Raw genomic sequence first — 13,477 nt, 5'->3', positions numbered from 1 at the left:
TTCGTATTTAATGTTACTTTTCACTCCTCTTTTGAGCTAGCGGTTTTTTTTTTACCCGACAGCGTGCAGATGTTGTTATAAAAACGTTCTTAATTGTGTGATTTTCAAGATGTTTATTATGTAGATAGTTCAACAGCATTGTAAAACACTGAATTATGGTCGTCGGATTTATAAAAGATGTTTGTAAGTCAGCTGGCTAGCACCGGACAGCTAGCTGTGCTAATGTAAACAAACATGTATTAGCATCGCATCTGTGTGCTGTAGTTGTAGTCTAGTCGTTTTTAGCTCGTTAGCTTAAGAGTTACATATCGATTTGTGTTGTTTTCTGGTCACAGACTGCACAAGAACATGGAGATCGCGCAGTCTGGCTTGAGAGAGAATCCTCAAGGTTCTGTGGCTGTTAAGAAAAAGGAAAACTGTGAAAAAAGTCTTGGAGAAAGAATACAAGATTGTGGTTTACAATGTAAAGACAGGACCGTTGATGGCGAGTCTGTGGAAAGGGACAAGACTGAAAATTGTGAAGTGCAACAACAACATCATGAGGTGCAGGAGACAGATGTGCTTAAGAAACAGCCTGAAGAGGAGCTGCTGGACCCCAGGATTCAGGTACAAGAGAAATAACTCCTAGGGTCTGAGATTGTTCAGAGTCAGAAAGACACTGGATGAATATTTTACTGGATAACTGAAACTGTTTTGCTCCATCAAGGAGGAGCTGGAGCATTTGAATGAAGCCAGTGAGGAGATCAACCAGCTGGAGCTGCAACTAGAGGTAACATCAGTGCCATAATCTGTCCATTTCACATATCTATAAAATGTCATAAACTGTAAAGTGTTAGTTCACGCTGGAGCAAAGGTTATCTCCATTAAAAGTTAACTGTTCGCACCCTTTGATAGATAAAGCAAAATAATCATATAAAATAATGATTTGAAGCCACTTTTCACTAACAGAATCTTTTGTGATTATTTTTTCTCTCAAAAGCATGTGCCGAATGACACACAGACACTGACAATGAATTATTTTTTTTTTACTCATTTAAAGCGAAAACCTCATTTAACTACAAAGAGGAAAAACAGTATAAAATGTTTGAGCAGGATTTGTCCTGCGTTCTTCTTGACTCTAATGAACCCGAAGTACTTCATGCATTTTGTCACTGCTATGCTGGAATAAATGTCGTCTTCTTCGTTTAGATCTTTGCCCTCATCCTTTTTATTTTCTTGCACGTACGCGCGAGCACACACACACACACGCACACAATTATTATGGCATGGATGTACAAGATGTTAAACATTCCTTGGTTTATTTCGTTTCCTGTGTTTGTGTTTCACTTTCATGCTGTGAATCTCCCGTTCTATCTTATCCTAAATGTATTTTATTGGATTTAGATTTGATATCTGGGAAGCTCCCTAAAGAACCCTGAACTCCTCGTTCATGAAACCAGTATGAGACGACTTTTGCTTTGTGACGGTGCATTATCATGCCGGAAGTAGCCATTAGAAGATGGTAAAATGTGGCCATTAGGGGATGCACTTGGTCAGAAACAATACTCAAATAGTTTGTGGCATTTAACTGATGATTGGTTGGTATTAACGGGTCCAAAGTGTGCCAAGAAAGCATTCCTCCACACCATTACACCACCTCCGACTGCCTGGACTGTTGATTCAAAGTAGGCTGGGTCAGGATCGAGCCTCAGCTTTCTGCGCTTGGTCTGACAGGTTGTTTTGCTGTTGTAGCGCATCCAAATCAATACATAGATTTTTTTTTTCTCTATTCAATTGTACAGAGAGGTTATTTGAGGTGCTATGAGTCCTTTCTATCAGATTGAACAAGGCTGGAGACTCTAGAGACAGTTGTTTCTAAAAATATCAAGAGATCTGCAGTTATTGAAATACACAGCAGTATATTAAAAAAAACTCAGATTGGCCCAGATGGCACAAATGAGATCATATTTAACCCCCATTCTGATGGTTGACGTGAACGTTACTGAGGATGCTGACTCGTATCTGCATGATTTTATGCAGTGCCCTTCTGCTACACGATTGGTGGATTAGATAATTGCATGAATGAGTAGGTGTACAAGTGTTCCTAATTACATGCTTGTGATTGCGTATATTTCTGAAAAGGGATGACCATTTCATTCTTTGTAGTTGAACGTTACTGAAAACCTGTCGGCAGTCCACATCCGCAAAACTAAGCGTATTTTAAAAATTAAAATGTTGTTTTTTTAGCTCAAAGGTGCAAGATTATATGAGAATGTTTTGAATATTTTAGGTATTAGAGAATGAGATGCTTTGCTGTTATTCTCTCCAAGGGAGTCTTCACTGGGTATTATGTGTGTGAATGTGCTACAAAAAGCATATTGTGGAAACCAACATATGTTTAAACACAAAACATCACCCTTTGCATGTGCTATTGATGTTATGTGTTAATTTTTCCATGACAGAAACTTCTGATGCAGTATATATTGAGCGCACTGTTGAAACAGGACACAGATCAAACATCTCACATAATGCTCAAACATAATGCTTGTTTATGCATTAATATATGACTTGTATATTTATATTTTACCCCTTTAGGAAGAGAGGTCAAGCTACAGGAAAATATTTACTGATTCAGCCAGGAAGCTCAATGCACTGAGCTCTCAACTGGGATCTTGCATTGAGAAATCCAGACCTTATTATGAGGCACGGAGATTAGCTAAAGAGGTACTTTTATTCTTAAAGATGTCTTACAGAATGAATGCGTCTGTGTGAACCAGCTTTAATATTTAGAATATTTAAGCATAACGGTAAAAGAATTTCCAGGACACATTCTTGCTGTATCATTTGATTACTCCTACTCAGCTTGGCCCTGTTTCTCTTAATGCTTTCTGATTTTGTTATGTACCTCTTAGGCCCAGCAGGAGACCCAGAAGGCTGCGCTTAGATACGAGCGAGCTGTTTCCATGCACACGGCTGCACGGGAGATGGTGTACGTGGCTGAGCAGGGCCTTGGAGCAGATAAGACTCTGGATCAAACCTGGCAAGAGATGCTCAATCATGCCACTGCCAAAGTATCTACCTTACAAACTACACCACCTTTTATTAGAGTACACTAATGTATATATGATACTTGATGGCACCATTTCGTATTGCCAGCAAAACTGTAATGTTTTATTAAAAACTATTTATGTCTACAAAACCAATTTGTTTAATACTAAAACCAAAGTGAAAATCTTGTATCATTCAAATTTGTATTCAGTTGCTTCCAATCAGATGAATTTATACTTGGTATTATAACTGATTGAATATCAGAAATATATTGTGAGAGATATTATAATCGTCATAATGCTCAGCCCTATTATATACCCTTGTTATTTTGCCCAAAGTCCAGATCTGCCCATAGATTATACATTAACCATGTTTATATTTATTTTATTTATTTTTCTTAGCTGCACGAAGTGTGAATTTGAAAACGGCTGCTTTAACAGGTGACGGAAAAGTATATTAGCGGTTGTTTAAGGAAAGATCCTAGCTTTACACATTGAAATTGGACCTTTCTCTTGAGTGAAATGCAAATAAGCTTGGTGGAGTGTGGGAAGTCTGCCAACTGTCAGCATGGCATGAGTGGGAATTTATTTTTATACCACTGATCATGTTTTCTTCTGATAAGCTGTTAGCCTTTCATAATCAGTAAAGCACTCATAAATAATCGCTGCTGTAAAACAATGCGGTTAACACAGCGTAAGCGTGACGCAATCTAACCATGACAATTTTCTAGACATCACTTTTGCCTTCTCTGTCGTGCTGTAGACAAAACCTTTTGGAGCTGATCCGATTACGGTTTATTGCATTCTAAATTCAATGCATGTTCTGTGGGTTTTGCACCAAATTTGGTCCAAGCATGATTGGATTACCAAAGATGTTTAATTCCTGTTGAAATGGGGCTGTGCGTGCATAATTTAGGGCTCTCTTATTCTTTTCATGAGCATATTTTGAACTGAAATTGACGTGGGGGAGAAAAAACAACACTTAATGCAATGCAAAAATCACAAATATTTTACTGAAAAGTGGCAGCCAGCTTGTAAGAATCACAGGATCGGTGACTGCTGTAGTGTCTGTGTAAGCTTTTGAAATGTAACCATGACAATGATAATAAATGGCAGCATAGACCTACATTTGCTCATCACTGTCACCTCCACTGTCATGCTGCTAGATAAAAATAGGCTGACGGTTTCTTCCTGTGGTAAAAAGCTATATGATCATGATTGGATTACTGAAAATATGTCAGCGCATGGTTTAGGCCAATGTTTCTGGATGTCTCAGCTTTAACATGGCTGTTCTTGCTGTATAAGAATTGCTTTTACACCCCTGTTCAGTAAAATGAAGCTCGTCTGTTTTCACTTTTAAATAGGTAAACGAGGCCGAGGACGAGCGGCTACGGAGCGAACGAGAGCACATGCGTGTCACTCAGCTGTGTCAGGCAGCAGAAGCTCGTGTACAGACCCTACAGAAATCCCTCAAGAGGACCATTGTCAAATCGAAGCCTTACTTCGAACTCAAAGTCCAATTTAACTCCATATTGGAGGTCAGTTAGATATCCAGCTGCACTTTGCTTGCAACACGATCAAACAGTATTTGCATGGGAGATTCATTTACAGATCAAGACCCTGAATAGGACAAAGTGGTTATTGAGAACGACAATGAGATTCATATACAGAACTTATTTCTAAAAATCATAGTAGTGTTAGAAACAGTAAGGGGTCCACAAACTTTTGGCCACGTAGTTTAATTCTGTTTTAAAGCCACGTAAAAATTATCATCGCTATACATAGTAACGGGAATAGAAAAAACATTCAAACCTCAATCTGACCGCAGCAGTAGTGTGCCGTATAGAATATAGCAGAGAAAATCCCTGACGTGTCAGTGAAAAGTAACAGACACTTGTGTTATTGTGTTACCAGTATAAACTAAGATTATGTATGATTATGTAATATTGAGTAGAACAGATTTGCATATTACACGCAGTGTCTAGAATACAATGAATCTATGCATAGAATCAATTAGTAAATGGGAATAAATCAGATGATTATATGCATTATGTAAATTTAAGATGTATGCAGTTATGCTGGGAATAGCAGACTTTTGATAATAAAATTAAGTAACTATATTTAAACCACAGTCTTCTTCAGTGCAGAGATGATAAAGTTTGTGACTTGATTATTTTGGTAAACATATTCTGTTTTGCTGCATAAACATTTGTCTTTGTCTTTGCTCATCTCCCCCCTCGTATTTGGGCGAGTCAAGCCGACTGTACTGAGACTTGTTGTATCATGTTTGCAGGAGCACAAATTGAAGGTAACTCTGTTAGAAGAGCGTGTGAGTGAAGTGAAGAAGCATTACTCCTACACTCTGCAGCGCTTGGAGAAAATTAGCGAGGAGATCCATGCCCAGAGAGGACCGCACCATTCTGAGAACGGATCTAGAACATCCTTCAAAACACGGAGTCCTCCTATAGGAGCCGAGGCGGTAGTCCCGATGAGGACTGAAGGTGGACATTATGGAGGCCGCGATAAGTCAAGTGAATGGGTGGACGGTCAAGGGACTAAGACACAAGAGTGGGTGGAGAGACATAGGGAGTCTGGCTGGTGGGAGGGAGATAAACAGAGGCCAACATCTGGAGTGGGCTCGGACTCAACCTCTGTTTTTAGTTTTAAAACCATTGCTTCTGATTTGGAGAAGTGTGACTCTGTTGAGCATCTCGGCCAGCTGAGTGACTCGGTTAGTCTTTCTGGAGAAGAGGAGGAAAGGGGGAAAGAAAGGGATGATAAAAAGTTGGAGTTCACAGACATTGAGAAACAAGAGCAGCTCAACAAGCAGCATCACAGGAGTGTGAGTTTGTGAGTAAGGCATGCCTCAGGCTCACATGAAGGGGAACATTCGAGTAGGAGTGAGCAATTTGCTGATACTTGAAGACATTTCCATAGTGCACAATATGAATCTAAATGGTACTCAAATTTTAACAAAATGAACCAATGCAAACAATGGTTTTAATGTTCTTTTAAAGTGCAAAATAATGTAACATAGGAATGAAGAAACAATGAAAAACTTTGTCTTCGGTAGCTGCTTTATCCTGGAAAGGGTTGCAGAGGATCAGTACAAAGCAGGAGCACACCCTGGATGGAAAGGAGAGCATCACAGGAGACCATGTATACACACACACACACACACACACACACACACACACAAACTCTTCACACCAATACCAGGTTATCATGAGAGATTTTTTTTTTGCAGGAGGGGGAATGTCTAATCAGTTACTTGTCCCTGTGAGCAACAGTATCACATTATGCTTTTCTGAAAGTATGACAAACGATGACCAAAAACATTGTAAATCATCAGTTTACAATATTATATTATCATATTCTTATAATGTCCGGTCTTTTGTTACAAACGGACAAACAAGAGACAACCGTCTAACGCTAGTTTAAAACAACTAGGAAAACTATGGTGCAGTTTAGTCTCAGTGTCTATGGCCACAATATGTCTGATTAGAATCTAGCAGCATGAGGAATAATGTACATTTGAAATAGTTATCAAGGTTGTTGCACTGCGTATATTTCTTTTAAGTTGGATTTGACCCTATACTGTCCCTCTTTTTCCCATCTGTGAGAACATTGTCTCTATAATTGGACTTTGCACCGGGAAAGGGATTAGAAAGAAATGGGCTTTTTGTGAATAACTTTGATGAATGTTGAGAGATAGAATTAAACCCAGCTCTAGTCTAATGAAACCAAATCCAGTATAATTTTGTGTAACAGATCAGCAGGTAATTAGAATGCAGTGGCAAGCACACTCATTTTGCAATATATTGTGAAAGGTGAGATGTTAAAAGACCCCCTGGGATGCAGAGGATGTTGTTGGTGCTGAGAGTAACAGCAAAACTTGTAAATTAATGCATGAAAGCAAATTAAACCTAGAAAAACATTACTGCTTTAGGATATCACACAGAGCCTTTACTTTAAGAGGAGACACAATACAGGTAATGTGCATAAAACACAAAACTGTCAGTCAGTAAGATGAAAAAACAAAATGAATCTGTTCTCAGACAAAAATCTTGATCATACTTATACTTAATATTTAAATTGACCAAACTGCAGTTATTTTAATTTAATTGAATTTTGCATTATTATTATTATTCAAATGCATTTTATATGCTCAAGCCGTTTATGACATTCTAAACCCTAGCTTAAAAATATTAATAAGTTAAATCTGGTATTAAAATAGCATTTGTCAATTATCCTTGGAGTTGAGTGTATTTAGACATTTTTTTTTTTAATAAAATAGGATTAAAAAGACATTATTATGATTGGAAGTTGGACCTGACTGCAAAACCAGGCTAGACAAACACTTTAACTGTCAGCTGCTAAACAGCAATAAACAGCTGCCTCAGTAATTACCACTGAAGTCAATTTACACCTCTTTAACCCAGACAAGCTTAAGGTCATGAAGCTGTAAAATATTTTTCCATTTTCCACCAGCTGCAGAACCCAAAACCTTGGAATTGTGTGTGTGTGAGTTTTACTTCCAATTTACAAACGTTAACATTTCCTGAGAACAATCACTGAAGACATATTTATTAGGTATGTGAACCTTAGGCATTAGATTTTTAACGCAGTGGTCTGATGATTCCACTGAATCTGCTATAGCATGATATGAGTTCAGTTCATAAGACACTGATTCGATATTTGATGATGCAGCTGAATCTACAAACAATCTACTGAATCTACTGCATAGTAAACAAACCCTCAGTAATTTCACACCAAAGCAATACATACTCGCGGTCTACTACATTCACCTGATTATCTTCGTCCTGTTTTTGTGGATTCTTCCAGGAACCCTTCCTCACACTGCCCTTAAAGTCAGAATAAAAATTAGCCTTAATTGATCACCAACCCTCTTTATTTATTTTTATCTTAGACTGTATATTATTCAATAGTTGTGAACTTGTAAATCGGTTGATTATCAGGTTGAAGCTTAATAGATATTTCATAGTTTGTGAGGATCTATAAGACGTGCTGCTCAGTAGATTGCAAAAATTGTCCTTGCTTTATTATGTTTAGTTTTTCTATTGCATTCAATGTTTATTTATTTTTATTCAACAACAAATGTTGGCAAGTTTTGATGTATCATGTAAAATATTAAGCAGGAATTCTTGTTATAACTTATGTGATATGATAAATCTTACTTTTGATCAATAATAACATTTTTCTATGTTACATAGCTATGACTATGTTAAATAAGTATTTCTTGATGCTAGATTAATGCTGGTTTCTTGAATAGCGTTTCTAGGTTTTGTTTCATGCTTGTAAAGATTGTTCTTCAAGAAGATGAAAGCTGCAATGTCTGACAGAACAATACGTTTATTGCATTATACATATATTCTATGTATAACAGAAGTTTCATGCAATCGAGTTATAGCTTCCTCTCTGTTGTTCATGTGTGTAATCATATTTTCAATGCAACAGTTCTTAGCTGTATTGACTTTCTCCTTTTCCTCAAGACATATGAACACATTTAATCGAATGTGCTACATGATCGTATCGTATAGATCAGATAAACGTGTTAATAAAAATGTTTAGTTACATACAGTAATAATGAGAATTGAGTTGGGTAAAATGATTAGCCAGTGCATACATAAGGATTTATGAAGCTCAGGTGTGAAAGCAGCTAACGAGACTATTGACACATGGTTCCTGATCATTTTCCTCACATATTCTGTTGACGTTTTGTTTTGAAATCTGTAGTTTCAGATTGTTGATTAAAAAGATCTCCCCAGTAAAGCCTGCATTCCCCACCCCATCTCTGTCCTTCAGATGACCCTAATGCAGAGAAAGATACGTTTTTGTCAGTGGTCATGTGATGCTCCTCCTGAGTCGAGCTTTGTGCCTGAACAAGATGTACAATGACAATGTCCTATCTCGCACATCTCACTCTTCTCTCTCATGACTCCTTGTGTGTCCTCTGAGAGTGAGAGAAAGATGCAATATGTAGAGCTGAGCTGAAATAAAGATGAAAATGCTGATGGATGTCTTCTCAGAGGGAACGTGAATGTAGCCTTCATTCAGTCTGAGATAAAGAGGGCTGTTTCATCTTAGGGAGAGACTGGTTGATGGCGTGATTTCAGCATATGCAGAATAAGCGTATCCAAAATGTTTTTTTGTTATAGTGCTAGAGAAAAAAACGTTCTCTAAGAGCCTTTTGATTGATGGATCTATAACTGTTTAAGCTCCAACAGAGAACTAAATATAAACCCCTCATTACAAGTGCCACATTTTTGTGGAAGGATTTATACAATGGAAAACATTCTTATTTTAAAGGCATAAATAAATAAATAAGTCAGTCTCAGAGAATCATGGATTGAAATATTCACTAAAAAAACAAAAAAAAAAAGATCTGAAGAACATTTTCTGGCACTTTTATTTTTAGTGTTCTTATTTTTAGTGTATCTTGGAATTTAACAAAACGTTTAAGCCTGAGTTCAGAGCTGCTCTGCATGTGTGATGCTCTGGTGTCTGTCCAGATTTTTTACACATGGGGTGATCAAGGCCAGGGGCTCATCTGGTTATGTACAAGACAATGTCATGCAGAATAACCGATTTGTTTCTTAGGACAAAATGAATGTCTACAAAATGACATTGGCAGGCAGCTTCCACTGGTTCCACAAATGTGACCACATCCATGTTGGTTTGGGACCAAATCTTCTTGATGTAAAATTAACACAGTTTATATAAACACAGCTGCTCATTTGTAAAAACAAAACAAAACAAACAAAAAAACAAATAAACGTGCAGATTATATCTCAAAAACCCAAAGCTGAAAGATTTGAGTTACACGATAAACATGTTCCTCAAAACCACATATCTGTTTTGTTGGATGTAAAATAATTCCCTGTATGAACACTGCACTTGATCATTAAAATCTGGATTTGGGAGCAGAATCATATCTTCTATCCTTAATAATTCATCAGCCTTTTAAATAGATGATGAGATGAGGAAGATAAAGAGGAAGGAGCTGAGCTGAACATGGACCACTGATGACACTTGGAGACAAGAAAGCTAGTAGAGTCCAAAACGTGTAAGATATTCAACCGCATTTCAGTCTAATGACCATTTACCAGCTGGCAGAAAATTTACCAAGCGCGTCGGTGCTGAAGGAAAGCTACGCACACCACGTCCTTACGTGACGTCGCAAGTGAGATGGGTTTTTCATTCCCCACCCGTATCCTGATAACCCCGCCTCTTTTTAAAAACAGAACTCGCTGATTGGACCGAGGACGCGTCCTTCAACATAAGCACACAATCGACGTCCGTGTATGAGCTATAAACCAGTGCTGACCTAGTGGGCGGTGTTTGTAGCAGTACGGGTGGGATTAAGAAGGGAGATAAAAAAAGAGATGGAGAAGAGTGGAAAAAAAGAAGGGAGGAGGAGGAGAGGAAGGATGGACGTACAATATCGAGCGTGAAACATTTATATGGGGTGTATTTGTATTTTTATTTGTAAATAGATTATTATAACTCTATAATTAGGATCTCAGATGGAAATTTATTTTGCAAAGCAATACACGCAGTGAGCTGCTACAAGCCATCCATATGACAGCCTATGCAACGACGCTGGATTTGCACTAATAAATCACTGCAATTTGTGTGCATGTAAACACCCACTACACGGAAATTATACTGAAGGACGTTTGTGGTTTTTTTTTTTTTTTTTTTTTTTTTTTTGCACCAGGCCTGTCAACATTTGTGAGTAAATCAGTTTGCTTTTTCTTCTCTAATTGTATTCTTCCTGATGTGCATTTAATTCCATTTTAATTCCATTTAATTCTACTGTCCTGTCACTGGGGAGTTTGTTTGTTGTTGTTTAGTAGCTACAGAAGATTTGTGTAGCTGTTTCAGTACCAACTGTTAACAAGGTTTACATCAAACTTCACAAATAGACACCAAGAGGCTTCATTAAGGACAATAATGCATGAATATTTGATCATTTATTTATGCTTTTCTGTGCATATATTTTAAAGCAGTACATGACTACAATTCAGTTCAAATGACTGGATCAAACTGTTTGACTTCTCTGGAAGGCCTTGTGCAGTCCAAGTGCTTATCCAATTTCTCTCCAAGTTAAAGCTTAAGATATGATGGGAGTCCAGCCAACGAAAAACATACACATGCTTCCTGTCTAACATTAATTTTCATTACATTATCAATTAATAAGGTATACAAGTTATTATGAATTTTATTAAATTGTATTTTTCAGATGAATATAAAATTTTCTGAGATTTCACTCGCTTTCAGTTAGCAATTTATCCTGGTCAGGGTTGTGGTGTATCTCGTGAGTCAGGAGGGAATATAGCATGGATGGGAAATCAGCCCTTCACAATGCACTATACACACACAACTAGCATGTCTTAGGTGGTGGAAGGAAAACAGAGATCTTAGAGGAGACCCATATGTGCATGTGGAGAACATGCACAGAACCCCTGTGTATACAGAATGTCATGATCAAACCCGGGATCCTGGAGCTGTGAGGTGACACTGCTTCTGTGTCACCAATACTATCCATATGTAGGTTATACAGGGCTCCAAAGCCACTCAGGATAACGTCCTACAATTTAATTCAGTAATATTTTTTTCAGCCTGATGATTGAAATTGTGCTGATGCCTCTCCATGCATATTAAACATAGAATATGTGTATAGGTAAACATGTATAGATGTCTGTGTGTATAGTTGTGTGTATTTTTGCCTCATAGGTGCAGTGTGAAAATTTATTTAGAGACACCGAGGACATGTTCAAAGTTTTACAGTGTCCTCTGATCCTTACTGCAGAATCTCCCTCTGTTCCCACTGTCAGCCTGGAGTGATGCACTTCATCTCTCTCTCTCTCTCTCTCTCTCTCTCTCTCTCTCTCTCTCTCTTTGTTTTGTTTGTTTGTTTGTTTGTTTGTTTGTTTGTTTGTTTGTTTGTTTCTTTCTTTCTTTCTTTCTTTCTTTCTTTCTTTCTTTCTTTCTTTCTTTCTTTCTTTCTGTTGTTCTGTCTGTATTTATGTCTGTCTGTCTGTCTGTCTGTCTGTCTGTCTGTATTTCTGTGTGCTTGACTTGAGATATCTTGCCCCAGCTCCTTTTCACTTGCTTATGAAATGTTTAGCCAGCAAAATAGTGAGAACAGAAACTCCACACATGTTTGTTATGCTTCTGTATAAATATAGATCCACTACAAATGAGTTGATGCAAATGAGAGCTTAATTGGTTGGACAATGTTAGTTATTTTAATCCAGATCTCTCTTTTATCTTTTATTAGATGCAGAAATGCTGCAGCTGTTGTTTCTTGTAATTTCCAACGTGCTTCCCACACTTATTGCATCCATGCATAATTCAACAACTGAAGGTAATGTGTGTTTGTGTGTGTGTGTCTGTGTGTCTGTCTTGGGGATAGAGAGAGAGAGAGAGAGAGAGAGAGAGAGAGAGAGAGAGATGGTTCTTAAACTTGATTAGTTCACTTTATTAGGAACACTGGTACACATTCTTATTAAGTCATTATCCAATCAGCTAATGATGTGCCACAAAACGGCACAATTTAGAAATTCAAATACAGGTCAACTGCTTTAGATAATCCAACAATGTTGGGTAATGACTCTGATCTCTGAATCTGACCATAACAAGGTTGTTGGAACAGACAAACTACTTTGAATATTCAGAAATCTACTGATCTTCTATCAGTTTCACTCACAACGGTAGTTTAGTACAATCAGGAGTTTATAATGAAAACACAAAATTGCCTGACTGGTTAGCGATGCTTTTATTGTCATTTCATGTTCTGCACTGAAAATGCACTGAAATGAAACTACGTTCCTCCAGGACTGTGGTACTACAAAACAGAACTAATGTGCAAAAATAAAGGCACATTATTAGCAGGACGTAGCATAAGTTCCGTGCAAAAATTGCAACAGAAGTGCAGAGAGTTGTACAGCTCACCATAATGCTATGGTAACTCAAGCAACTCTTTATTTATCTATCACTAACAGTGGTAAGCAGAAAAGAATCTGAGAACACACATCGTGTTGAACCTTGAGGAGGTTGGGTGACTAAAGACTACATCACAAACAAAAATAGAAATCTGAGGTTACAGTAGAAACAAGCATACTGAAACTAAATACAGCTGAAGATAGAAAAAAAATTGCCTGATCTAATGAATGTCTGTTTCTGCAGTGGCATTCAGATAGACCCAACTTACCTTGTATATACACACTGAAACACTGGTGTGGAATCTTCTACTGGTTACATGAACATGATGATGATTTTAGACTTTAGACTCACCAAGAACATGCAGATCACAAATCTGCAGCAATTATATGACACAGTCACAGGGACACAAGCCAGAATCTCAAATGATTTTTTTTTCTGAAATCTTGTGAAATTCATGTCAGAAAGACTTCTGTTCTGAG

General features: G+C 37.6%; 2 protein-coding genes across 3 annotated transcripts in view; both read left to right on the top strand.

Moving 5' to 3' along the window:
• sh3bp5la (SH3-binding domain protein 5-like, a) lies at positions 1–8,623 on the top strand. The gene is made up of 6 exons (XM_060888442.1): positions 1–606; positions 707–769; positions 2,575–2,703; positions 2,892–3,050; positions 4,391–4,564; positions 5,320–8,623. The coding sequence occupies exons 1-6, from the start codon at positions 349–351 to the stop codon at positions 5,878–5,880; spliced, it is 1,344 nt and encodes a 447-aa protein (XP_060744425.1). The 5' UTR covers positions 1–348; the 3' UTR covers positions 5,881–8,623.
• Positions 8,624–10,475: 1,852 nt separating this feature from the next.
• Positions 10,476–13,477, top strand: part of gabbr1a (gamma-aminobutyric acid (GABA) B receptor, 1a) — a 43,936-nt gene continuing 40,934 nt past the window's right edge. For both annotated transcript variants that reach the window (XM_060888631.1, XM_060888630.1), the window contains exons 1-2: positions 10,476–10,781; positions 12,334–12,420. In XM_060888631.1, coding sequence (XP_060744614.1) covers positions 12,342–12,420 — 79 coding nt within the window. In that variant the 5' untranslated portion in view covers positions 10,476–10,781; positions 12,334–12,341. The remainder of the gene's footprint in view (positions 10,782–12,333; positions 12,421–13,477) is intronic.

The sequence above is a fragment of the Tachysurus vachellii genome, chromosome 15, assembly GCF_030014155.1.
Source record: "Tachysurus vachellii isolate PV-2020 chromosome 15, HZAU_Pvac_v1, whole genome shotgun sequence".
Taxonomy (NCBI): domain Eukaryota; kingdom Metazoa; phylum Chordata; class Actinopteri; order Siluriformes; family Bagridae; genus Tachysurus; species Tachysurus vachellii.
Note: the sequence above shows the minus strand (reverse complement) of the source record. Positions and strands in the feature narration are given on the sequence as shown.